This window comes from Nothobranchius furzeri, chromosome 1, assembly GCF_043380555.1.
Source record: "Nothobranchius furzeri strain GRZ-AD chromosome 1, NfurGRZ-RIMD1, whole genome shotgun sequence".
Classification (NCBI taxonomy): domain Eukaryota; kingdom Metazoa; phylum Chordata; class Actinopteri; order Cyprinodontiformes; family Nothobranchiidae; genus Nothobranchius; species Nothobranchius furzeri.
The window spans coordinates 25,691,537-25,716,392 of record NC_091741.1 but is presented as its reverse complement, the minus strand read 5'-3'; the positions used below and the strand labels follow the sequence as shown (position 1 = coordinate 25,716,392).

At 44.4% G+C, this 24,856-nt stretch overlaps 2 protein-coding genes and 1 long non-coding RNA gene across 6 annotated transcripts in view; 1 reads left to right on the top strand and 2 right to left on the bottom strand.

Annotated features, from left to right (window-relative positions):
* efnb1 (ephrin-B1) overlaps nt 1–24,469 on the bottom strand; it is an 85,751-nt gene extending 61,282 nt beyond the window's left edge. Inside the window, exon 1 of the mRNA XM_015945205.3 lies at nt 24,140–24,469. Coding sequence (XP_015800691.1) covers nt 24,140–24,255 — 116 coding nt within the window. The 5' untranslated portion in view covers nt 24,256–24,469. The remainder of the gene's footprint in view (nt 1–24,139) is intronic.
* On the top strand, nt 16,606–17,840 carry LOC139063644 (uncharacterized). Its single transcript, XR_011517039.1, has 3 exons — nt 16,606–16,806; nt 17,507–17,568; nt 17,657–17,840. It is a non-coding gene; the product is annotated as an uncharacterized lncRNA (long non-coding RNA).
* Nucleotides 18,103–22,427, bottom strand: LOC139063402 (spectrin alpha chain, non-erythrocytic 1-like). 4 transcript variants are annotated; one of them, XM_070545326.1, is made up of 8 exons: nt 22,251–22,393; nt 20,483–20,589; nt 19,786–19,908; nt 19,498–19,715; nt 18,982–19,074; nt 18,767–18,871; nt 18,554–18,694; nt 18,103–18,349 (listed from the first exon to the last, which is right to left on the bottom strand). In XM_070545326.1, exons 5-8 carry the CDS (start codon nt 19,045–19,047, stop codon nt 18,272–18,274), a joined length of 390 nt encoding a protein of 129 aa, XP_070401427.1. In that variant the 5' UTR covers nt 19,048–19,074; nt 19,498–19,715; nt 19,786–19,908; nt 20,483–20,589; nt 22,251–22,393; the 3' UTR covers nt 18,103–18,271. The 4 variants fall into 4 exon arrangements, with proteins under 4 accessions (XP_070401427.1, XP_070401994.1, XP_070401793.1 ...); XM_070545893.1 differs by lacking the exon at nt 22,251–22,393 and having other exon boundaries at nt 18,554–18,589; nt 18,662–18,694; nt 20,483–20,637; XM_070545692.1 differs by lacking the exon at nt 20,483–20,589 and having other exon boundaries at nt 22,251–22,427.
* Nucleotides 24,470–24,856: the final 387 nt, after the last annotated feature.

Sequence of the window (24,856 nt, the reverse complement as noted above, 5' to 3'; positions counted from 1 at the left end):
AATTTTTTGAGATAGGAATTTTGGGTTTTCATGAGCAGTACGCCACAATCATCAATATTAGAAACAATAAAACGCTTTAAATAGTTGTGTGTAATGAATCTAATATATATGAAAGTCTAATGTTTGTCAGTACATTACAGACAATAATGAACTTTATCACAATATGCTAAATTTTTGAGAAGGACCTGTATGTAAACGTCAGCACAGGTAGAAATAGTTTTAGAGCTACACTGATTACATATTTTTCAGGCAAGCCTAGCTAAGCTAAATGTAGCCTTTTAAGTCAGTTTAGCTTCACTTTGCATAACAAAATGTACCTCTATTAAGATGTAATGGTAAAAGCTAGGGAGACATCATATTTAGACCTAAATTGATTTTACTGTGTTATTTTAGCTTAAATTATAGCAAATGAAAGACATGTATAGACTTAAGTATTTGCTGAATGTATTTGTACCATTAGTACGAGCAGAAAATTCATTTTTATACAGAGTTTGACAGACAGACAGACTAGTTTGGACTAGCTAAGCTAAACTGAGCCTTTTCAGCTAATTTTAGCTCAACTTTGAATAGCAAAAAAGAAACGAAAGAACAAACAGCAACTGTAGTAACTTAATCCTATCTGTTCATTGTGCAACACGCTGATGAGACATTTTGTCCTCTTTAGATTTCACGTCAGTTGAAAAAATGGATGTAACATTTTAAAAGTCCAGAGCTTTGACTGATAACAGGTAGCTAAATGCTGCCATTTTGCAAAACAACAACAAGCTTCTCTCAGTTTCAGTCGTTAAGGAAAGCTAGGACTCTGGGCTACTGCTGTCAATCTCTTCCTTTCATCACATACATTTCCAGCAAGAAAGCACGACGTATGAAAAGTCAAGCTGAACAGTAACCACAATGCACTTTTTAGTTTTACTTTCAAATCTACTTGAAATGAGCCACTTCTATTTCTTTGAAATGTATCAAATACTCCTATACACAAGTGTTTTATGCTAAAAAGGAGCAGAAATAATCTTTTTATGCCTGTATGTTGTTAACAGGTGTTACTGTGACACAACCAGACAATCTGGAGAGACACCAAAGCCGTCCTGGAAGAACAAAGGGAAGACATGGCACACAGAAAGCAAATCAATCAATCTCTGCCAGAGCACGTCTGGCTCTGACAGCACGGCTCTGAACCCAGACGGAAAAGATAGTACGCAGCAAAGTTCAAAATACTCTCATTGTTCATCTGTCAATGTGAGAAACAATTGTAAGGGAGAGGGAGGGAAATACAAACACAATATTTATCTTGTGTCCCCATCCCGCCTGACTCACTCTTTTTTAACGTATTCCTGCTATTGTGAGGCACAGCAAGAGATGGATGGTTAGAGGAGTCCGGTAGGTGATACGTGTCTGCTACAAGCACCGTGCAGTCAGTCACACATCTCCAGAGTCTCCAGTCTCAAACAACAGCAATAACTCAGTCACCAACAAACAGCTCCAAGTTTTTTTGTCCCTTTTATTTTTTTTTTTGCTTTTTTCTTTTGTGGCATTTCGGTAGTTGGTGGTTGGTGGTTTTTTTCCTCTGCATTGTTCTTGAAACAGCTTCCCTGGGAAACTGCGAAGTCAAACAGCTGATGAGATGTCACCTCGTGAACTCTCTCCTCCCTTCACACACTCACAAGCAGCCACACTGACAATGTGACACACACTCTCCCTCATGCATTCCCTTACTTCTCCCCTATTCATACGGTTCTTAACATCTCTTATCAAGTGCTTGTCAAGCCTGACGGCGCTGTGCGCCGTCTAAACAAGCCGCGAGCTGCTGCATCTCACTGTTGCCTTTCAAGGTCAGTGACTGTTGATCAAATCACGTCTAATACGCGAGTCTTCTGACGGTTGCGGGCCTTCTCTTCAATCACAAGTGACATTAAAAACTCTCAGCAAGTCTGAGGCATTTCTGCAACGTGGACACATTCCTCGTAAGTTTCATTTAGCCCACGGCGGCAGGAGCCAAAAAGATCATGTGTGGCGCAATAAAAATGAAGCTGTAACAGTCACTTTCCTGTAGCAATACCTGCTCACTGTGCAGGCCTGAACCCGGGCCTCTCAGGAGCCTGTTGCAACTGGTCATGCGGTGCAATACGAGAAGCACGTATGTCCCCAGGAATTATCGAGTGCTGGAACAGGGACATCTGTATGCATGAATGCTCACTAACCTGCACACAATCCTGCCTCGCATGCATGTTTTGTAGACACACACACATTCTTTAAAAGCCAACAGTAGCGAGACACGAGAAGATGGGCCTCTCTGTGTGCAAGTGACAGAGTGAATTACACGCACAGCTAAAACACAGGCTTCCTGTCCAACGCGGCAGCGCGGGATGGCTTTCAGGTGGGTTTCTGGCGAATCTTGTGCAAACATTGAGTCAGTATCGGGATAATGGACGATCGTCGAGAATGAACAATCTGAGAGTGATTTGAGTTGAAGATGTGTGTTTGTAGCACGGGCTTGTCACTCGGCCATCACCAGCTTGGCTCACAGCCAACACGCTCCATTTACGGAGGCTGACGGAACGACTGCTTGCAGACAGCCTAGTGTTCCCGAGCCGTTATCATGAACAGTGACTGCATTACTCCCCACTGGACAAAAATTTGCAGTGATGGAAAGATGACAGTGTGTGTGCACACCAGGAAACCATCAAATCAACACCAAATGTTACCATCAGTAAATATACGGCATCCTTAAGTTTTGTGTGTGAGATTATCGGTGGCGGATCTTTCATTATCATAAGGTGTGTTTAATGTTTGTCAGCTGGGCACGCTACAGACGAGCGCGCTAGATTTAATGTCTCTCTGCTTCTCCATCTCTTTATTCCAGCTGCGCTCCTGTACTTCAGGACGTATACACACGACAAAGTGGACAGAGAATGAGGGGGAATGGAAGGTAGCAGGGAAGGAAGGGAGGAGGGGTGAAGCTATTCTCCATGCACTGAGAGGGTGGTGCCAACCAGAGAGGCCCACCGTGCCTCAGTCCCAGCCCTCCAGCTGAGGGCTTTGATTCGCCTGATTGTCTCCAATATTGAGACACACAATAAACACAACACTTGGCGTCCATTTGCAATTCTAATCATTCCCTCTCAACCGGCCTGGACAACTCAGCCAGAGCCCTCTGGGATATCACTCATCTTACTGCAAAATAATGACACAATCATCGCCATGGCTACGCTCCTACTACATCTCACGAGCGGCAGCACAGAGAGGATATTAGAACATGGGAGCACTTGGAGAACTAAATGAATTAGCCCAGAGATTAGTTGGATACCAGGTTAATGAATGTGACACGCAAGCACCCTTCCACCACCACTTTTCTGGCATTTCAGGAGCGCCCAGCCCCCGCCTCTTATTAAAAAAAAATTACAAGCCGCAAGTAGGCGAGCTTGCAGGTCTACACCTGTTTCTGTGGAGCATGCTTCAACAGGATTTCAATAAACCATCTACTTTCATCAAGATATTCCGGCTAAGTAAACTTAGATTGATGGCTTCATGATAGAGTGGCATGTTGCAAAAGTGAGCACTATCTGATTTAACATGTCGTAAAGTGCTTATAAAGCAGCAAGGAGACTGTGATATCTCCATCATCGAGCATAAATGCTCTCGAGAGGTGCTTTGGCTTCCTGATTCACACATTAAGCAGTTTAAGATCAAAGAAGCGTTGTGTTTAGAAAGCCCACCTAAATCATACACATGCAAATCTGAGCTGCTCATCTGTTGGCTTTTCTCCTGCTGTTTTCACTCATTTGACAACATGACGGTAATAGACGCTCGCAGATAAATGAGAGGGAAAGTGACACGCAATCATCCACGTTTTAGTGGGCTTGATGGATTCGCTTTAACAGCCACCGGGAAGATGAGCAACTCAAATTTTATTGATTAAAAAAAAAGAAAAAGCTGGCACGTCTTATGAAACTGGCAATTTGACTTGCAAATCGCTTCGATGATTCATAACAGCGAGCGTCTGCCCCCGTTTTGCAGCTAGCACGTGCATCCTGGCGTCGATGTGTGTGCACGTCGATACGTGTGCAGGCTTGTGAGTGGCAGCCCGTCAGTGAAAGAGATGTCATCATCAGGCTGATGGCGGTGTGAGTTGGGACGGGGCGCGGGGTCATGTCGCAGGCATCTCTGAGGACAGGAAACATCACTTCATGAATTTGCTCCAGAAAGGAAGCGGTCCTGTTACAGTCTGCAACGCCACTGTTTGACCTCATTTTAGAGGTTATACCAATACGCATGAACGAGTGTGTGTGTGTGTGTGTGTGTGTGTGTGTGTGTTTCATGACAAAAGCATGAGTGATGCCTATCTTTAAAGCCTTATATCTGTATGATGGGATATCTGCAGAATAACAAAATAGGGATTTTAGTTCTTTGTTTTGAAAGGCCTTGAAGTGAGGAGTTCTGGTGAACCTTTCCCCTCCCTGTCCTTACCCTTTGACTTCCTCTGTGTAGCAACAATACCGGGGGGTTTGTCCGGTGTCCTGCAGCCGCTCTGTTAGGGCGCTGATAAGAGAAGCTGATGGATAGGTTTAATCAGCCGAGCCCAAGGATCAAGACCAAGGGACAGATCAATCAAAAGCCGTGTGGCTTATAAAAGAAACAGCCTTTATCTGTGTCAAAAAGGTCCTTTTTTCCAGCAATGGCAGAAACCAACATTAGCAGAAAAAAGTAAGAACCGTTTGGTGCGGTTCCTCAAACTAATGTGAAAGGGAATTTCCATAATGCCAGGGATTTTACTTCTACTGCAACCCAGTTGTATCCAAATGGTTTCAGGCAATGTTTGCGATAAAGACTTCACTGAAATCAAAAGTTACAAACTATCAGCGCACAGGAAAACAGAGATGTGTAATAAGTAGGACACGCTGCCTCTTGTATGTTAAAAGCAGCTTCTTATCAGAAAACGTGAGTGACGAGTCTATTCTCTGCTTACAATCCCAGCTCACGATGGTAAAAGACAGCTACACATGTCCCATCAAATCCAAGACAAATTAGTTGCCTCTTTCTCTTTCCCCCTCTTTGAACGGAAGATCTTATCCAGGCAGACATGCTTAAGTTGTCAGTGGGTTTCTAAAACCCATACTGAACACCATATTGACTGATGCAATCACAGAGACACACATCATTAGGCTCATTAACAGCAAACGTAAAAACGAGAGGGGGGGCTAACTGGTGCAGGGGGAGTCTGTGTCTGCTCTGATAACGCTCGTCTTTAACAAGCAAAGAGCGCAGGAGGAGGATGCAGGCTGTCTCTACTCAAATGAAATGTGTTTAATGGACACGCTAATAAATAGCTTGTCTGACACGACGCTGTTCTCGTTCGCGTCGTTTGCTCTGCGATAACAGGGCGGATTGTGGCCTCGTAAAGACGCTCCATGTGTTGTTTTAGGAAGCCATTACAAACTGGGCCATCTCCATTACAAGGGCTATCTGATCATTATTACCGCCATCTGCAAACACACACTCGAACCATAATCTGCACAAGCCAACCACAGCTGACTCCTGAGCTGCCGCACAACACACATCCATAATAACTTCCACTGTGATTCGTGTGTGTGTGTGTGTGTGTGTGTGTGTGTGTGTGTGTGTACAGTCTAACGTGACAGCTGTTGCCCCGTCACACTGCTGCCTTTGGACCACCGTGTTAAAGTCCACATATTCAATTCAATTCAAAAATACTTTATTAATCCCAGAGGGAAGCTGATTGCTGTATTAGCTCAGAATAATAATAATAATCAAGTCATCAAAGAGTTGTTGTATATTACAATGGCTGTTGGCAGGAAGGATCTCCAGTAGCGGTCAGTGTTGCAGCCAAACTGAAGAAGCCTCTGACTGAAGACACTCTTCCGTTGTCGGACAGTCTTGTGAAGAGAACGCTCAGGGTTGTCCATCATTTTCTTGATTCTCTGGAGAATCCTTCTTTGCATCATCTCCTCCAGCGGTTCCACAGTCGTCCCCAGAACAGAACCAGCCTTTTTTATTAGGCTGTTGAGCCTTTTCAGTAGGGCTGGGGGTAAACGATTATTTTTAAAACGATTATTCTGACGATTATTTTATCGAATAGTCGACTATTCTAATGACTATTTAGAAAATTAATCTAATGATTATTTTTCTATTGCACAATTAACAAAAACCAGAAAATCTCAAATAAATTCCTCAAAAAAATTGATAAATTCTTTCTGTAAGAGAATAAACACTACAGGCCTTCCATTTTGTATGACACTGCTTTTATTGTGTTGTGGTTGGTTATGTTCTGGTGACGTGTAGAACGTGGGAGTGCAGGCTGCTGCCTGAGAGGTGGTTGAAGATGGAGTGTCTCCATGCTGCTTTGTTTTGGTCACTTATGTGCGTGAGGCGAGTGGTCTTACGGGTTAAACCAAACTCAGGTGATATTTTACACTAAACCGAAAACCCACAACACTCTAAATGTAATAAAAGGGAGATCTACACCACAAAAAAGATGAACTCTAAACCAAAACGTAACAGCTTATCCCAACGCAAGAAGCTGTTAGCGAAAATGCTAACAGTAGCTTTACCAACGTTAAGTTCAAGTTACCAAGTTTAAATAAACCAAAAACACCCAGCAGCAAACAGACCAGCACGGAGGAGAGACTGCTACCACCAAAACAGCTCTCCTCATGTCTGAAAGAAGCTCCTTAATGAAGGGAGAAGCGCTCCCGGTGATTTTCTACATCTGCGATAGACACGAAGCAGCGCATCTGACCCCGGAAGTTGTTGTCCGTTGCCGGGAGACGAAGGGGCAAAACAGGAAAATACCGTAATTCCTCTAATACAGGCCCGGGCCTGTATTAGAGGATTTATGGTAATCTAGTAGTGGACGGACGTTGTTCCGGGTCTTCGGTATTTGGCGGAGATGTTAGTGAAGGCGGAGAAGAGGGCGAACTAGAGGAAAAACAGGCAGATTCCTCCTCTATTTACAAACTCCTGGGGATGCAACAAGTGGGCGCGGTGCGTCGACTACCGGATCTGACGTCGACAAATTTTTAGAATCGAGCCGTCAACTTCGTCGAGGCTTCGCTATAGCCCTACTTTTCAGGTCCCTGCTTCTGATGCTGCTACCCCAACAGACGATGGCTGAAGAGATTACACTCTCAACAACAGACTTGTAGAAGATCTGCAGCATCTTGCTACAGACATTGAAGGACCTAAGCGTCCTCAAGAAGTGCAGTCTGCTGTGTCCCTTCTTGTAAACGGCTTCGCTGTTCTTTCTCCAGTCCAGTCTGTTGTCCAGGTGACCTCCAAGGTATTTGTATTCCTCAACCACCTCCACTTCTTCTCCCATGATGGAAACAGTAACTGAGACAAGCAACCCTTATAAAATCTTATGAGCTTGTTTTCCTTTTGCTGGGCTGAATCCCAACATCCGTGCAATGCGGTTGCAATCTCCCGGCCGGAGCTGCTCGCCCCCTTCAAAGGCTCATCACAGGACGCACGTCTAATGCGGAGGGATGGCGGGTTAAAGCCTCGGCTAGGCATGCTGCTTTGAAGCGACTGCCCCTGCCCCTCAAAAGGGAGCCAAATCATTTCCCTTCCCTTCTTCTCGTCCATTGTGGGAGAGGCGCACCAGTCGCCCGATTTGGCGGCAGCGGCATGTGGGCCGCTTTCAAGAAATCACGCCACTCCATTCCAGAGCAAGGCCACCGCAGGAAACGAGACTGTCCCGGATGCACAGAGGCTTCTCTGCAATAAATATATTCATGCATTCATGTATATTTGAAATAGGAATTTGACTCCGCCTGCATAATGCGCATGCAAGGCTCAGACTGGCATTCCTGACAAGCACGAGGTGCTACAATCTGATGAGTATAAATAAATCAGAAAATGCAGCAAATAGAGCTTCCATAGGCGGTGACGCAGGCCTCGGCTCAGCCTGCAGGGGAGAAAAAGGGATTCACTGAGGTTCATCTGCAAAGAAAGAAGCTTTCATCTTGGAGACAGGAGAGGAGAGGAGAGGAGAGGAGTGATGTGGTGGAGGTTCGAGCCTGTCATGTCTCACAACGGGGAGACTTGAAAGACAGATGAGAACGGCTAAAAGTAGTCAAAGTTTTCAGTGCTGAAGGGGGAAAATTGAAGATGAGACAGCAGAATGCGGAAGGACATCTCGAGATGAGCAGGTTAAAACATCACGGCGCTGAGCCTTAAGAAGAAAAACTACCTGGGCTACTCGTTAAATCAAGTCAGCGCAAGAGTGTTCGCTCGTCTCCTTCTCTGCATAGTTCATGGAGCCAGCTGGGAGGCTTCTCTGGGTATTGAGTTTGCTTTAGCAGCCCTTTGCTGCTATTTCCAATATCGCAGAGATGAGAGGCTTCCACGGCCGAGCGCATCATGTGGGAGAATAAACACACCATCTAATGGGAAGCATGTGTGTGTGGGGAGATGAAACGGCCCCCATCGTATGAAGGGGGTGAAATATAGACCCACGTCCTGCCGAGCTCCAATCACGGCCGCAGGAGCTCGAAGTGGAGGGGAAACGGCAGACCCCCACCACCAACCCCGATAGGAGCTCTCACCCCCCCTTACACACACACACACACACACACACACACAAGCTGCCAATATGGCCATTCTGGAGCAGACTCATGTGGAGGCGAGAGTCTGACAGTGACATCTCCATTCACTCTTGAATTCTTTTTCTCTTTCAAGCATGCACACACACACACACACACACACACACACACACACAGAGCCAGAGGGGCATGAAAAAGGCCTTTCTCCCAACCATGAGTCTCGGTGGGGTTTAGGCATGGCATTATGGGAAGATTAGACTTAGGGGTGCTTTACTATCTGATGTCATTGTTGCGTTTTTGTTGTCTGGACGGCTTGTGGAACTCGGACCTGATGGCGGGCACATTGCTCTCCAAACCAAACGCTGCAGTTGTGATTGATTGCAGGTTCCTATTGTATCTGTCTGGTATGTCTCTATTGGAAGACGAATTAGACGGACAAAAAAATGAACCTCACGGAAAGCGTTTCACATATGACTCCATCAATCAAGTCAGCAATCAAAATAATTCAATTAAGAGACCCTAAATCCCGCCGGCGTACGAGTCCCTGCTCCAATAGCCCACACACAAACTCAATTTGCAGACAATCCATACATGATAGCATTAGGTCCACTTTAAATCTTAAATCTTTTTCCCAGCACTTACATTTTCAAAAATATCCAAGGAAATTTAGAGGAAATAGCAAAGTTATGCTTATACTTAGAGGCAGGACAACCTGGACAAAATTAAATAAACAGGAGCAACTTCAAATGGATAATGGAATTCCAGACGGGTCGTCCGGACAACTAAACTAATTTGCAAGTTGTTCAAAAACACAAACAACTTTGTGAATGTTTTTTTGCAGCTCTGGTAAATGGCTCATCAGAGATTGTGCAGGGAGATGGAGGCTGCTGAATATGTGTAATTGCCCCCCCGTTTCCGAGGCGTGAAAGGGAATGCGGGGTTGCGCTGGGCGTCTCGGGGAGAGGCGATTGAAGCGTCAGTCACAGCTGCCACACAGAGCCCCGGCGCGCACCAAATCCCAGGCCCCGAGCTCCGGCTCCTCCGCCCCGCAAAGGCCAGGCCTGCGAGCAGCGGGAGTCCCACAGGCCTTTTCTTCCAGCTCCTCTCACCAGCACAAGGGGGACCGGGATCACGCTGGGAGTTTGCTTAGAAAAGGTTGAGCCCAGCCTTGGCAGAATGGGTTAACAGAGGCACACACACACACACACACACACACACCAACTCAAATGCTTTCGGGGGCTGTCTGTCTTGGCTTTGGGGACGGTGGGAATGAAATTGGGGGAAAAGAGAAAACCTGAAGACAAATAAAACTTTGAGTTCACTTATAAATAATCTAGGACGCACATTTGCAACGAGGCCTGGACAGAGAGGTGATAAGGTCATGCCCAAACCAGATGACCTTAAAAACACATATTTTGGCTAAATGTTTTATTTGAATATCTCCAGAAATGAGTCACTTTGGAGGGCTAGTGGTGGCAAAGTCCCAAGGAAATTACACCGTGTCGTTTCCACGCTCGCTCTAATAGTCTGCATGTCTTGCCTCTCTGTGCCATAGATGGATTATGATGCTTTATAATTAACATGGGGGAGGGGGGTCGTTACAGACCGCCCATCTGCCATGCTGACACACTTACTGAGGGCATCCCTTGGGAAAAGGCTGGCTGCTGCTAGCACACTATTCCATTACTTTATCATTCTATCATTCTATTATCCCACCACTCGATCCAATTACCCCGTCACTCCATTAGTGTACTCATAACGGTGAACAAAGAGCTCCATGATGATCATTAATGATATGTTCAGAGTTGGGTTGGGATGGTCATGCCCAGACTCGTCTTGGAAAAATATTATCCATCGTAGAAGTTACTCTGGATCCACATGAGGAGCCGCAGGTTAGCGGGAACGTTTCATCAGAAGTGAAACTCGATGCGTACTTTATTCTCTTGTACCACTGTAGGAGTACGCGTATCATGGAGTTATGAATGATTTAAAGTTTAATGATGATTTTAAAAACTTTCTAATATGAAAGTTATAAGACTTGGTTCATAATGAAAACCAGGCGCACTATTTTGTTTATAAAGGTGTTTACATCTTGATTTTTAATAGCATTATAAACTATTACCTACCCAGTTGTAAAGGTGACTTGATAATAATGTGGTATATTATATTATATATATATTATATATTATATATATTATATATTATATTATATTACATTAATTATATTATATTATAAATATTATATTATATTAATTATATTATATTATATTAATTATTATATTATATTATATATATTAAATTATATTATATTATATTATATATATTATATTATATTATATTATATCATATTATATTATATTATATTAAATTATATTATATTATATTATATTATATTATATTATATTATATTATATTATATCAAATTATATTATGTGAAATTTTAGTGCAACATATCAATGACTTTTTTAGAACAAGAAACTTTTTTAAGTGAATCTGAACCAAACTACAATTCTGGAATAAAGTTTGAAAAATTCACATTTGTATGAGTTACAGAAATGTTAATGAAAAGTCCACTAAAACTACAAGAGAAACTTCTTAAACAATGTTTTTTTTGATGCAGTTGAACTAATAAATCATTGATAAAAGTAATGATGAGGAGTATAATGGCCCCTTGAATTTTTATATTTTAGTTAATATACTTGGAATAATTTGGGCAGCTGTTTTCTTTTGAACTAAGTGGAATTAAATAAGATAAAATTATTTTTAACATTCAGGTAGTAGTTTTCCTCCACAGTGAGAAAAAGAGAGTGATGGCAACAGTTCCATAAATAATTTGAGAATCAAGCCTTAAAGGGCACGTTTTGTTTTATAATCCCACCTCAGTACTTTCTCTAATTTTATTTGTTAATAAACACTCACTTCCAGCTCTGTCCCACATGTTTTTGCCATTATTTGTTGGCGTCTGTCATTAATTCCACTAAACGTCCCAGCATCGGTAACTCAAGCCTTCCCAGTGTGGTCTTTGGAGTGCCACAAACCGGGCTAGAACCGACCCCAGGCTGCCTGTAGAGCGGTGACAACCCCCGACGTGCTGAAGTGGTTGGTGTGCTGCTGCCTGTTAAAGTTGCCTGCCCGCTGTTTGGGACTGGCACCTGATGAGGTCTGCCTCCTCTGCACGGAGGGGTTCTGTGAGAAAGTTAAATCGATGAGGTCAGTCTGCAGAAGGAGGTTACGAGTTCTCCGAGTCGGAGCCGCAGGGGTAATGGTTTTAGAGATGGCTGTCACACAGATCCGTTCCACTGTCCAGTACCGCCGCTTATCCGCTTGCTTTTCAATCGCTCAACTTCTCCCTGCCTGTCCTGCTTTCGTCTTTTCTCCCTCCCTCTCTGCCTCACACTGACACATGGAAGTAATCTAGCAGCTCCATGCTGGACTGAAAGGATCTGTGGTCGAGCCCAAGGCTGAGTTTCACCGCTCTGCATTAGCTTCCTTTCCTCCTCCGTTTAATCCCCTTATTTTCAACTGCTCTTATGCAAAAGACATAAGACAGCAAACAAAAGGCAGACTTTGCCCATTCAACTTTTTTTCTGCACTTCCTGTAACTCTGCATCCCTTCAGTTTTTCTTTTTTTACTTGATTCAGCTAAACGTGCAGGCGAGGCGAGGCGAGGCGAGGCGAGGTGGATCGAGCAGAAGAAATCCAAAGGGAACGTTTCCAGCACCAACGCCTGCATCTATGCTGGGCAGAGCCGGAGCTGATGGGAACTTCCTGGTTCCTGCCAGCCGGGCCGCCATCTAATAAAGCTGGGTCGCTAACAGCCTGTAAGGCAGCCACTGTTCAGCCACTCCACACTCGGCCCTCGACACTTTCACAGGAGCACACTGGCACACTCCCGACACTTCCTTAGTGCTCCACTGTGGCTGGACAAAGGACAATGGGGCAACCGCACGCACTCTCCGGCTATCACTCACATCCATGCTCTTAAAGACTTTCACACAAGTCTCCCAATGGAGCAGCAGGACTCCACGAAAACAAACAAAGTCAACGGTCATCTCTAGCTCATATATAATGTAATTAGATTTGCAGCTACTGCAGAAAACAGCAACAAAAATCCAGTAACTGTGATTGTTTGAGCTCATTTAAAACTTAAATTAATGGGATTTTGCCCGCAAAGAGTTCTTGAGTAATGAGCTGTGTTTGCACGGTTTGTCAGAGCTTTCAGTGACTCACCGCAGACACGCTAAGCTCATGAAGTGTCACGCCTGAGTCTGGGGAGCTAATTCCAAAGGTTCTCCGAGTGTTTGCTCAAGAGCTATGAAACATGATTACCTGTTTATAGTTTTACTGCAGGACTGACTAAGCGCAAACTCAAAAATCTGATTTTTTTAACCAGGTCTGTGAACGCACCGTTGCCAAACAGCAATAAAAAAATCCGACTTCTTCCCAGGTTGTGAATTCAGACTAATAGATCTGCCAGGTGGGAGTTTTTACTGCCAGAAATTTTAAGAGACTCTGAATTTTTTGGGAAATAAAAGAAAAAAAAAGTTTTGTTAATTATATTTTTTTTAAGATGCATCAGAGTTAAAGGTCACAAGAGCTGCACAAGAATAAAAAAATCACTCTTACAGATAAATCATCATGTTTTCACGTTGGAGCTCGTGTGGAAAAGTAGGTTAAAATTTAAAGAATGTGTGGAAAATGTTCTAAAATCCCTCATTACGCATAAGAAATGAACATTTTTGTAAAATGTTTGCGTAAATTAGGTTTTGTTGTCCAGGATTTTCATACATAATTTACAGAGCTAAGAACCGGTGCATTTCTGTATAAAATGTGATTTAATGATGATATTTTTATTTCTGTCACTTATATCTTCAACTTGGTGAGTCATGGGTAATTTGGGAACATCAGGGAAAACTGAGCAAATAAAGTCAGTCTCTAATTTACAAATGGTTATTTTAGAGAATGAAAGAAAAAATGACAGTTTATGAAAATTAGAATAATCTGTTGTTTTTATTCGATTGTATTTACTGACAGCCGCAGTAATTGTACAAGATTTCTGTGTCAAATGAACAAAAACGACTGAAAGTGGTGCCAACGTTTGAAAACAGAAACATCCATGGAAATAACTCGGCAGCATTTGAGGCAGGCTGATGGATTTTTATTACTGCTATCGTTTGTTTTGATAAGCCAAGTTTTTGTTGATTGTTTTGGTGATACTGACTGACTGATCCTGGCAACCCTCGCCCATTCTTCCTCGTGATTCATTGCCGCCTTGAAAGAATACCAACTGGAGCTGTCGTTGAGTCATGAGAACCAGTTGGAAACTCGTGCAGGCGGAAAAAAAAAATTCCGCAATCCAACTCGCCCCGCGTTGTGCGAATGCAGCTCGGTTTTCATGTGCTCGAATTTAAAGAAACGAATGCATCGGTGGCACGGGAAAGACAGAATGATCAGCTTTCAGCCACGAGGCAGCCAAGCCACCGGTGGATAAAGTGAGCCCATCTGGAGGGAGAAGAAAGATGAATGAAAATGCTGCACTTTTCCCCTGAAATAACCTGAACACACACACACACACACACCTCCTAGCGCTGCTGCTGCTGCCTTTCGGAGGCCAGGTGCCTCATGTAGATAACCAAATGAAGAATCTGTCGTTGCACACCGCTGAAACAACAGTCCACGTCGGCACACACACACACACACACACACACAAAACGCAGCTGTCCTCATGGTGAGACACAGGGTGCATTTACAGGACCGAGGGCCAGTTGCTTTGCAGAGGTATTTCTTATTGGTCGGAACGTCTCTGGACCTCTCTGAGTGGGGACTTGGGCTCTAAGCCCTCTCTGTGTGTAATGAGATCTCTATCAGAGGGAAACACGATCACAGTCCGAAGGGGGGAGAAAGGGAGGGGGGGGGGGGGGACAGGACACTGGGAGGCAAAGAGAGGGAAGGTGCGCATCGCAAAAAGTGGTAAAAGGCAGCAAGCAGGAGGAGGCCCATGACCCCGCACCCATCTGACTTCTTCCTGTTCGTCATCTTGTCCCCTACGTGTCATCCGGTTCTCGTTCAACAGGTTGCAGTTTCCCTGCAGCAGTGCTTGTTTTTCTATTGTTTTGTTTTAAACCAGCTACTGAAATCCCTGTTACATTAAAAATGTCATCATACTGGATCTCAGACGTGTGAAAGGTTCAGGGAACAAATTGTTTTCTTTGGAAAAAGCAGCTTTTTTAAATCAAAGATAAAGGAAAACATGCTTTTTTAACTCGTAAAACAAAACAAAAAACCTCTCGTAATGATTCTATTTGAAAGAAAGATATTAAAAAACAAACTGACAGTAAGTTGTTCCAGGACATCAAGATCAATAAACATGGTGCCACGTCATCTCTGAACGCCCTTGAAGGACGGCGGTGTTTGTGTTGTTCTGGTCTGGGAGAAGTTTGATGAATATCAGAGAACTAATCAAGTTCAGCTTCCTCTCAAAGCCACTGCTATACCCGAACCCGTGAGGTCGACGGGCCGCTGAAGCAGCAGAAAAACCCACAGCAGCAGTGGACTCGCACGGCTGCTACCAACAGAGTTCTTCTGTTAAAATATGTAACCGTGTTCTTCTGGGAAGCTCAAAAACCAGCAAAAGTCAAAATAAAAGAGGGACTGTTTCCTCGCCACAAAGAGGAGTTCAAACCAGTGTGTGTGTGCGTGCGTGCATGTGTGTGTGTGTGTGTTTCATCATGGTGTTTGTCTCTTGGTCTGCTGCAACCAGGCCGAGGCAGCCACAGGTCATGAGGTAAATATTAGCTGAGGACGGACAGGAGCCGCTTACAGCAACCTGGTCAGGTTATCATTAAACTGGCATCAGCGTCCCTGAGGACAGCGTGTGTGTGTGTGTGTGTGTGTGTGTGTTTGCTGTATCCAAACCGACGGGACGTGATTAGTCATAACAAAGTGACATTTTCTGGAGTAATCCCACTCAGCTGAATGAGGACTAATCCCATTTGTTTCTGATCACATCTACGCTTCTTTAAGCTGATGCACCAAGACGTCTCCCTTTCAGCCGCACGCTCATCCTGCGTCGTCAAATTAAATATCAAAAAGCTGTGCTTCATCCCGCAGCCCAACAGCTACTCAAGAGTGTTTCGTCCTATTATTTTTCTTTCAAGTCAGCGCTGCGTGGCGGTGATGTATGTTGGCTGTTCAAGCACGCTGGGAGGAAATCAATTAAGCAAGCTCCAGTCATTGATAATGCCTGTGCTGGAGTGATTGCATCCTCACACGAACATCCATGCAGGACTTGCACATGCACATTAGGAGCGGTAAGAAAAACAATAATAATAACACACTCCACAGTGGTCCAAGCCTGCTGGTCCCCCACTACTGTGCCTCATAACTCAGCCTGTAGGGAGGTGCATGGTGTTGCTATATTTTCATGTGCATGCAGGGATTCATTTATTAGCATAGAGGCAGCAGAGCTCCCCAAAGCAGGAACAGGAAGTGAGACATCATAAATCTAGATAAGTCAGCAGATAGCATGCTGTACTTTTCTGTAGGTTTCTCTTATTCTTATCACTGTGGAGCAATTTGAGTCCAGAGCAGAGATGGAGATGATGCTGATCCCTGTGCAGCTACACACACACACACACACCCTCCTGTGCTGATTGATAGGATTCAGAGGAAAAACAGGTTTGTCTCTTTGTGTTATTGTAAAGTACTCCGAACACAGTGAGATGATTGTCTGTTGTTTTCAAAGCGCAGAGCAGCAGGATAATTAGCTCCAGAGAACAGTTTGCAGAATGCATTATTGTTCCACTGTGAACTTTATGAAACATTCAGCCGGCATGGGTTTTTTACATAGACTGTACATATACTGGACAATTCGATTCCATAGGCTTCAATTTCACGTTATCTGTCCATAATGGGAGGTGTCCACCACCGCCATTTTGACCGTGTCACAGGTTCCGTCCAGCCCAGACAATTCCATAAAAGGGAAGAGAGGAGGCACTGAGGGTGTGGCTGTAAGGCTGGGCTCGAGTGACGACACCCAGGCGAACTAGCTACGAGCTAACCTGAAGCTAACCCTGGCTAACCCAAAGCTAAAGCGGAGGTGGGAGCCGAGCTAACGGATGTAGCCACCTAGCTTCAACCCAACCGGAGCTAACTGGAACACCCATCGACCTGAACCTTACACGGAGTTTAGGTGGAGGTTTTCTGCGCCTGTTCGTGAGAAGTACCTGTATTAAAAAGTTTTAAATCGGTAAGTTTATAATTTATTTCAGTAATGAAAACATTTTGCTTTGAGCAAGTTTTCAGTAGTTTTTTTTGGCGCTATCACTCCTGAGTCGCACCAGCCATTAAATGTATCATGAAGAAGAGAAAATATATTTAAGTCGTATTTTGGGGGGACATTTTATTATCTTTCTTACAAAATCTGAGACCAAGCGTTTCACATTGCAACACAAGCACCGGTAACCATAACAGAATTTACAGCCAGCAGAGGAGAGGATGGCGGTGTTTCAAACCCTCCCGGCCGGCGTGTAGAGCTCATTCCTGGGCTGGAGCCGGCCCTCAGCACCCCGCCACAGGCTCTAACAGATGCTGGCGGTGTTTCATATATTTCCAAAACGTAATACTTGTTTGTATCTTGTACAGCCAACTAGCCTTTATTCTGGACTCAGTACAATTTACCAAAAGTAAAGAGACATTATACAGATGAAGTAAGCACAAGATAACTTACTGGAAGACACGGGATTATCATGAGAACCAGAACAAGAGAGCCTGATAACAGTCATGTGAAAATAACAGTTAAAAAGTATGTATGTATAATAGAAATAAAAATATATTAGAATTAGTGTAACTCACTGTGATCCAAACAAATCAGCCATAGCTGATGAGTAAATATGACATGAGGTCTGGGAGTTTTTAAGTTTCATTCTTTTATTACATTTTTTTCTTAGATCTATTAAAAGGTCACCATGGCAGCCTGTGTGTCTCCAACGTCAGCTACACAACGCAGCGTGTAAGTTCCAAGTACTTGTCTTGACCACTTCATGAATGGTTTTGTACTTTAAACAGCTAGGCCAAACCTGTTATTTTTTCCTCCATAGCCATTTGGATCATTGGAGACAGCTGAGTGAGGCGTGGTGCCCAGAGAGCTGCAGAGACAACCTTGGCCTCCCTGACGTCTGTCTCTTGGTTTGGTTGGGGCGGACCATCGACATACATACATGTGCCGACACTTTGCGCCCTGTTTTATAAACTGTAGTGTTAAAAATAAATGTTTTTGCTCAATTACTTGAATTTCTTTGGTTAAGACAAAAGTGAGGAATAATCATTTACAAGTTATTTGTACAACAGGCCCATTTTAAATCCCAACAGTTTCTTAGCAGACAATAGAAATGTGTTCTTTACTAACTTTACTTGGTTTGAAAATCTTACTAAAATAAACTTGAGTGCCGTATTGCAAAACCCAATCGTACTTGTTATGTAAACATTAGCTTTGTAGATATTTTTTACAGATATATATTTGTGTGCAACAAAAACCAAACTTAAATAATTTGTCATTCTTTATTGAAAAACAACAAAATACAGGTATACAGAAGTGTGGGAAAATGATAATGTGAAAGTATTGCACTATAAATGAAGTGAGATGAGATGAAGGTGAGATGAAGGTGGACGCCAGCGGGCTGGACGCCGGACGAAGAAACCTGGAGACGGATCGCTCAGACAGGAAGGGAAGAGCTTCCTCTTACCTTGATGGAATTAAAGTTAGCCGTCGTCTGAACGCCCAACCGTACGGTCTGAGGTCAAAGGTCACAGGAAACACACCAGTCAGCAGTCATACAGATGCATAAAGATAACTAGCCATGGCAACCAGCTGACATGTCCCCACTTTCACCAAAACCTGGTGCCTGCCGGGTCACCTGAATTCCTGTGTGATGTCAGCACGGTCGGCCGTGACTGCTGCCATCAGAGGTGACCTCTGATCAGCTGAATGAACTCACCTTCCAGGGTGACGCCGTGTTAGAGTCGGCTTCATCCTGTAAACAAACAAATGAGTGGTAACATAAACACCACGTCTGGTTCTGGTGGAGGCGGAGGACAACACGCACCTTTCCAGGAGCAGAACCCAGATGTTCTTGTTGCTACAAACAGAGACGAGCAGAGTTAAACCAGGAAGTGAGAGGGACCAGCTGCTGCAGACAGGTGACGCTCACCTGAGCCTGAACCATAGGAGCCTCCTCAGCCATCAGACCTTCTGACTCCAGTTCAGATGCCACCTTGTTGATGTCCCTCAGGCGGGACTCATTGGCCTTCAGGTCCTGCAGGACAAAAGCACCTGCTGATCACCTTGTTGCTGTCGGGTTAACAGGTCTGGTGTTAGAACGTGGTGTATAAGAATGTTCTGACGGGCCGAGGGTTCTGAACTCACCCTGCAGGACTGGGCCTGCTCCTTCAGGGCCTGGATGCTGCTGCCGTAAGCCGACAGGTCCGACATCAGGGCCTCGTGCTTCTTCAGGAGAGCCTGTGGAGCAGAACATCAGAACCTTCAGCTCGTCTGACACAAGTGGAGCTTTCTCGCAGCGATGGTCCAATCGGATCCGCCACCGTAAAACAAACCCTGCTCAGTTCACCGCAGACGTAGCTCTGCGGGTGTTTAGTGGAAAAGCGTGAGCCTTCTGCCGGCTGCCACGTGTCATGGCTGCTCTGCAGCGGGAACACACATCACAGCTTGTAAACCGTTTGAAATAAGAGCGACGGGAACACGTTTGTCATCACTTCCTGTGCGAGGCCAGCACTTCTACTCCTAACCCATGAGACGCTTAAACGAGCAACGACGTCTGGTAGACAACCGAAGGAAATGCCAAATACAGAAACACTAATTATGAAGGACTGGAAAGAGAGCAAAGAAAAGCGATTGGAGTTTCTCAGGAAGGGACTTCCATACCTCGGCCAAGTCCTCGTCTTTCCCTTAGTCTGGACTTCCAACGATGGGCTCCTTCTCCCTCATCCAGGACTCGGCCTCATTAGCATCCGCAAAGTACTGCTGGGCCTGCAGAGAGTCCTCCAGGTCCTGCCTCCTCTGGGACGCCTTGGCCTTCAGCGTGTCCCAACGTCCATGAAGCTCCCACAGTTTAGTCTTCACTTCCTCACCAGCGAAGTGACCTGGACCCAAAAAAAGTGAGCCAGAACCTGCAGACACCTCAGAAACATGTCAGGACCAGACCTGCTCTACCTTCTTCCACCATGGTCTCTCCTTTCTGGGTGACAGCCTTGATGCGAGGTTCATGACCTGTGATCTCAGCCTGCAGAGCCTGGTGCTTCTTCAGCAGGTTCTGGACACCAATCAGGTCCTTCCCTTAGGACACATGTTAGAGTTCAGCATTATGCAGTAGACAGACCAGTTTAACCCAGGGGTTTCTTTCTTCTACAATCTGCTCTTTAACTGTATTATTTCCTGCTATTTCAGCTGTTAACTTTATTTTCTCTCTAAGTGTTTTTCTCCCCAGAAGAAGCTACAACGATGTTCTGTTGAGCTGTGGTGGCCTCATGGAGGGGGCCATCGGCTAGCACACTGCTGCTAACCACTTAAACATTCTCCCTCTCCTGATAATAACATTTTACTTTCTTTGATGTTGGATGTGCTACTACTAGTTTACCCGTTTAATTATAGATTCACTAGGATAAATACAATAAAGTTTATCTCTTGCCAAATAGAATATTTACTGTGGCGAGCCCGTGAAGAGGTGTAGGAGAATGCGACAAATTTGTCTGTTAAAAAGTCTGTTATGTACAAAAACACAATATCATCACACTATTTTGGACCGATACATGACGGTCAGGTCCAGCTTGGGGAGAAAATATGACACGTCTTTCAGGATGGACTTCATCTTTGGTAGCTGGCGAAGCCGGGAAAAGCAGGATCTAACCACCTGGCTAATGTGGGAGTCCATCCGCATCTCTGGGTCCAAAACCACCCCCCGGTTAGTGATGGTTGGCTTCACTAAGCTGCAAAAACAGGGTTGCAGGACAGGACTAACTGCAGTGGGAGAGGGAGGAACAAATATTCCAGTTATAAATATTAAATATTTGAACAAATAAATATTTGTTAAAAGGAAGAAACTGATGATGACTTTAAGATTAGAGGAATGTTCTAGAACGGGTCTGGAACCAACGATGGCCCTTTGGATCAAATTTGGATTAAAAAAATAGCTCATGATTTTATTTATGGATGGAATAAAAATACAGGTTGTAAGCATCTTCTCAGTATCTTCATGTTGCACAACTTTCCACAGCAGAAGGACACAAAAACTGCCAGAATTATGATTAGAAAGATTTACGTTTTAATCTCAGAATCCCAACTTTTCCCAGAATCTTCACATTATTCTATGAATTCAGAGAAAATATACATTTTTCAGAGGTCTCGCTCCCCTGTTGTGGATATTTCTCAAAATTCAACCATTTTTTCTTTTCAAAAGCTTTAGTAAGAGTTTGGACTCTAAACAAGTTTTACTTTGCAGACTGCTTGTCTAAACCTTCATCAGATCTGCTCATAATAAAACATTTGGGTTATATTTAATGCCCAGGAAGATGCTCTTCCTGGGCATTAAGTTATCAAAAACAGATAAAATTATTTTTTACCATAATTTTAACTGCTATCAGCTGATAAAAATAATAAAAAACAGCCTGATCATTAAAGGGGTGTAAGTGAAACCGCGCGGATCACACAAACCATCATGCTGTCTATATGACTTTGAAAATATATAGTTTAATTACAGTTTGATTTATTTGACATCTGTATAATGTTTATTATTTTGTTTTTCCCCCTAAATGCCTAACGTTTCAGTTTAACATGAATATTAGTCATTCATCACAATACATAAAGTTACACATTTTAAATTTTAATAGGGGAAGACTGCAGGAGGGAGCGGTAAAATACAGAAATCCCCAGCAAAAACAAGAAACTTTACGAGTCTGATGAAACCCGCAGGAGTTCCTTCAGCAGGCCTGGTGGCAGCTACAACGGCCCAGTGGCTGTGCTTGGTCAATGTTATCGAGCTCAGTCCGGCTCGGCCGTGAACGAGCCGAGGCGACATCCTGCTCTGCTTAAGAAGAGGTGTTATTTTCCGCTTCAGAAGAAGCGTCCGTGTTTTACGCTTTCTCAGAGACATGTCACGTTGCTAAGTTGTTAGCGCCGCGCGCTAACACGTCAATAGTGCAGCATAGCCTGCTGGAGGGTTCAGATGAAAACACCCTACCACTCAGGCTGCTTACACATCGATATTAAGTTGTCGCTGTTGCGCTCACGCCGTAATACAGTATTAGATGCGGTTAAAGTCAGACATGAAAAACTCCACGAGCGGTCAGACCGCGCAGCAGCTAGGCGCAGCAAATAGGCGCCGGATCGTCCAGGCTGCCCGGCCTGACCGCTGGGGATTACCGGATGGAAGAATGGACACAGAAGTCTCCCTCTTAGCGCTCCGTCATATTTCAACCCATTTTTATCTTAAATGCACTGGGTTTTACCCTATTACCCATCTAAATATGCCCTATTAATTATTTTACCGTATTTTACATTTAAATTTCATGGTTAAACAGTACATGCTACATGTTAATCTGATAGTTAGCTAGCTACTTCGGTAAACTCAGCTAGTTTAAAGGTAGCAGTGACATAAAATACGAATATAGATTTTAACTTACCGAAAAAAATGAAGTGGAGACTCCTTGGACGCTCTATTAGTGCAATTAATACCACTGCAAGTCATTTTGTCCAACAATTGCACCAATAATATCCAAAGAAGAATACACAAACACAGAGACTCAAAATGCCGGAGCAGTTTCCAAGCCAGACCGAGGCTGTACTGAGGCCTTTCCACGGAGCTAGCTCTGTGGTCACGTGGGTCTGAGGCGGCGGTCACGTGTGTCGGATGCTCATTAATTATACAGAATTTTAGGCTTTCAATACACTTAAACAGAAGAGTGAGAAAAAAATTCACCCCCCTCAGAGTTGTCATGAGTATAAACTAGATAATTTAGACAAAAAACATGTTTTGGCACCAGGCTGTAAACATGTTTATTTCTGCTGTGAAATCGGCATTTTTAACATGGGAGTCAATGAGGATTTGCTCGCTTCTGGCACCAGCCCCCAGCGGATGAGGGTGGAACTGCAATTTTTCTTACTTCCGGGATGGGACCATTTTCTGAGCGGCATTGTGGGGGCTTGGTTTTTTACAGGGAGCAGGGAAGGAAAGAGGTGGAGGGGGTGGGGAACAGATGGGGAAATGATTTTCCAATTTTCCCCCAAAACAGGAAAAAAAACCAGCATGGTAACCTTCTGAGGCATTACCTCCAGGTGAAATCATCAATCAATGAATGCCTCACCTCTTTTCAGTTCTGTTTTAGTGCGTGTGTGTGCGTGTGTGCGCGCGCGCGTGCGTGCGTAAAATATATATATTTGTCTGATGGCACTGAACGTCCCACTACCTCTGCTGCCACAGTCAAATAAAAGCTGATGGGCCGTAGTTTTTGCCATTAGAGCCCCAGCCTCACACACACACACACACACACACACACACACACACACACACACACACACACACACACTCCAATGAACATTGCAGCAGTATTCATACTCTCTGACTGCACAACGAGCCCCTATGACAGCTGACATTTGGGGATAAATCATGGATTCACTTGAATGACTAAGTTCTAGTTAGAAGCTGGACAGAGCTGCTCTCCAGTCCCCTCTGCTGCATGCTGGGAGCTCAAATGAAGGTCAGCTCATTCCTCATGCACACACAGTCACACACACACTGCTTTTTTTTTTTATTATTATTGTTGCTGTTTATTTCTCCCCCTCTCTCATGAATGGCTTTCCAACATCATGCTAATGCAGGAGTAATGTCTAAGTGGGTGATAATTGTTGCCAGAGCATAATCTATTATCAGAAGTCTGGGCACACACTGCTTGTTTTAGTGGAAATAATGTGATTTTTTCCCCCTTTTTTTATTTCTGCGACTTGCATGTGTGAGAAACTTGCCTCAGTTTTAAAAGAGAAGCTTGATACCCAGCCAGAGTCGTTACAGGAAAGATTTTAGCATTTCTCAGGAGCGAAACCTTTGTGGCGTGCAGACTGGAGACCTGAGAGGCAGTGTGGCCTACTTCGTATTGAGTTTTGGTTCTTTTTGCAGAAACAAGCCAAGCTTCACCTTGACACACTCATAAGGTTTACTCGACTTGTCGCTGTCAGCTAAAAACACCACATGGAACAAACTCTCGCAGCTCCTCAGACTCGCACCTATTTGCCATCAGCTTGAAAATAAAAGGCGTCTGGAATAAACGCCTATAATTAAGCATTCATTATTGTGATTAAGGTGAGGCCTGCTCGGGTTGGAATAAGCTCGGTGTTGGGAAATCCCCTTCTGCGCTGTTGCTTTAAACACACAAATTATCATATTTTTCATGTTTAACAAACATTTCTTACCGCTTCCACACAATAACGGGAACTTTTCCCTGTATTTTCAGCCCCTCTCATTGCGCACACATACACCCATCGGGGTTTGCTTGTACAAACGAAACGCGAGACTTACTTGGGGTTCTGCGAGCTCCAAATTATAGTCTCCAGCGATTTGGCTGTGGGCAGCGCCAACCTGCATATTAAAATAAACATCCAGAGGTAATACTTCCAACACCCGGGTCCCGCCATGCTGATAGATTGTCCAAAAGGAGAGGGAGGGAGAGAGCCGGTGAGTGTGGAGCCGAAGAGTCGGAGCGACAGGCAGGACGCCCCGGGTGGACCCTTATCTGCGCCTGGGCCGGTGGGGAGCAGAGCTCAGATCAGTCGGGAGCATGAGAGCTCGATAGCAGATACATGTCCTGATGCCCCGCTCACAGATCTGCTCCAGATCCAGCGTCCTTGGCTGATTCGGATGAAGGAGCCTGCTGTCCCTGCTCTGGATGCGGTGTCCTGTGTGACCTGTGGCTGAGGCACAAATCAGCCCCTCTTGGATTCTTTCTCTCCTTTTTTCAACTCAACGATGCGACCTGATGAACCAGATTGCAGAAGCTTTCGACGAGGCTCAGCACCGCGTCTTTTGTCACAGCTCCCTCCCGTTGGTGTCTGTACCTGTCGCCCGATTTAGCCTACAGATGACCACATTCATCCATCAGTCACAACTCCGCAGCACGCCAGGAATCTCGAGGTCTTCTTCATTCCAGCGTAATCTTTCACTCCTCCTCCTCCCTCTTCGCTATTCTTCCTCGCACAGGAATTGAGTTTCTATTGTAAATATCCCTCCGGGCTCTCA

Bases quoted from the DNA above. Each gene is read 5' to 3' on its own strand.
- LOC139063402 (XM_070545692.1), bottom strand. From the start codon at position 19,047: ATGTCGGACCTGTCGGCTTACGGCAGCAGCATCCAGGCCCTGAAGGAG. The intron at 18,872-18,981 runs GTGAGTTCAGAA...TTTGTCCTGCAG, and splicing joins AGCAGGCCCAGTCCTGCAGG to GACCTGAAGGCCAATGAGTC. The intron at 18,350-18,553 runs GTGAGTTCATTC...CTTTGACCTCAG, and splicing joins ACACGGCGTCACCCTGGAAG to ACCGTACGGTTGGGCGTTCA.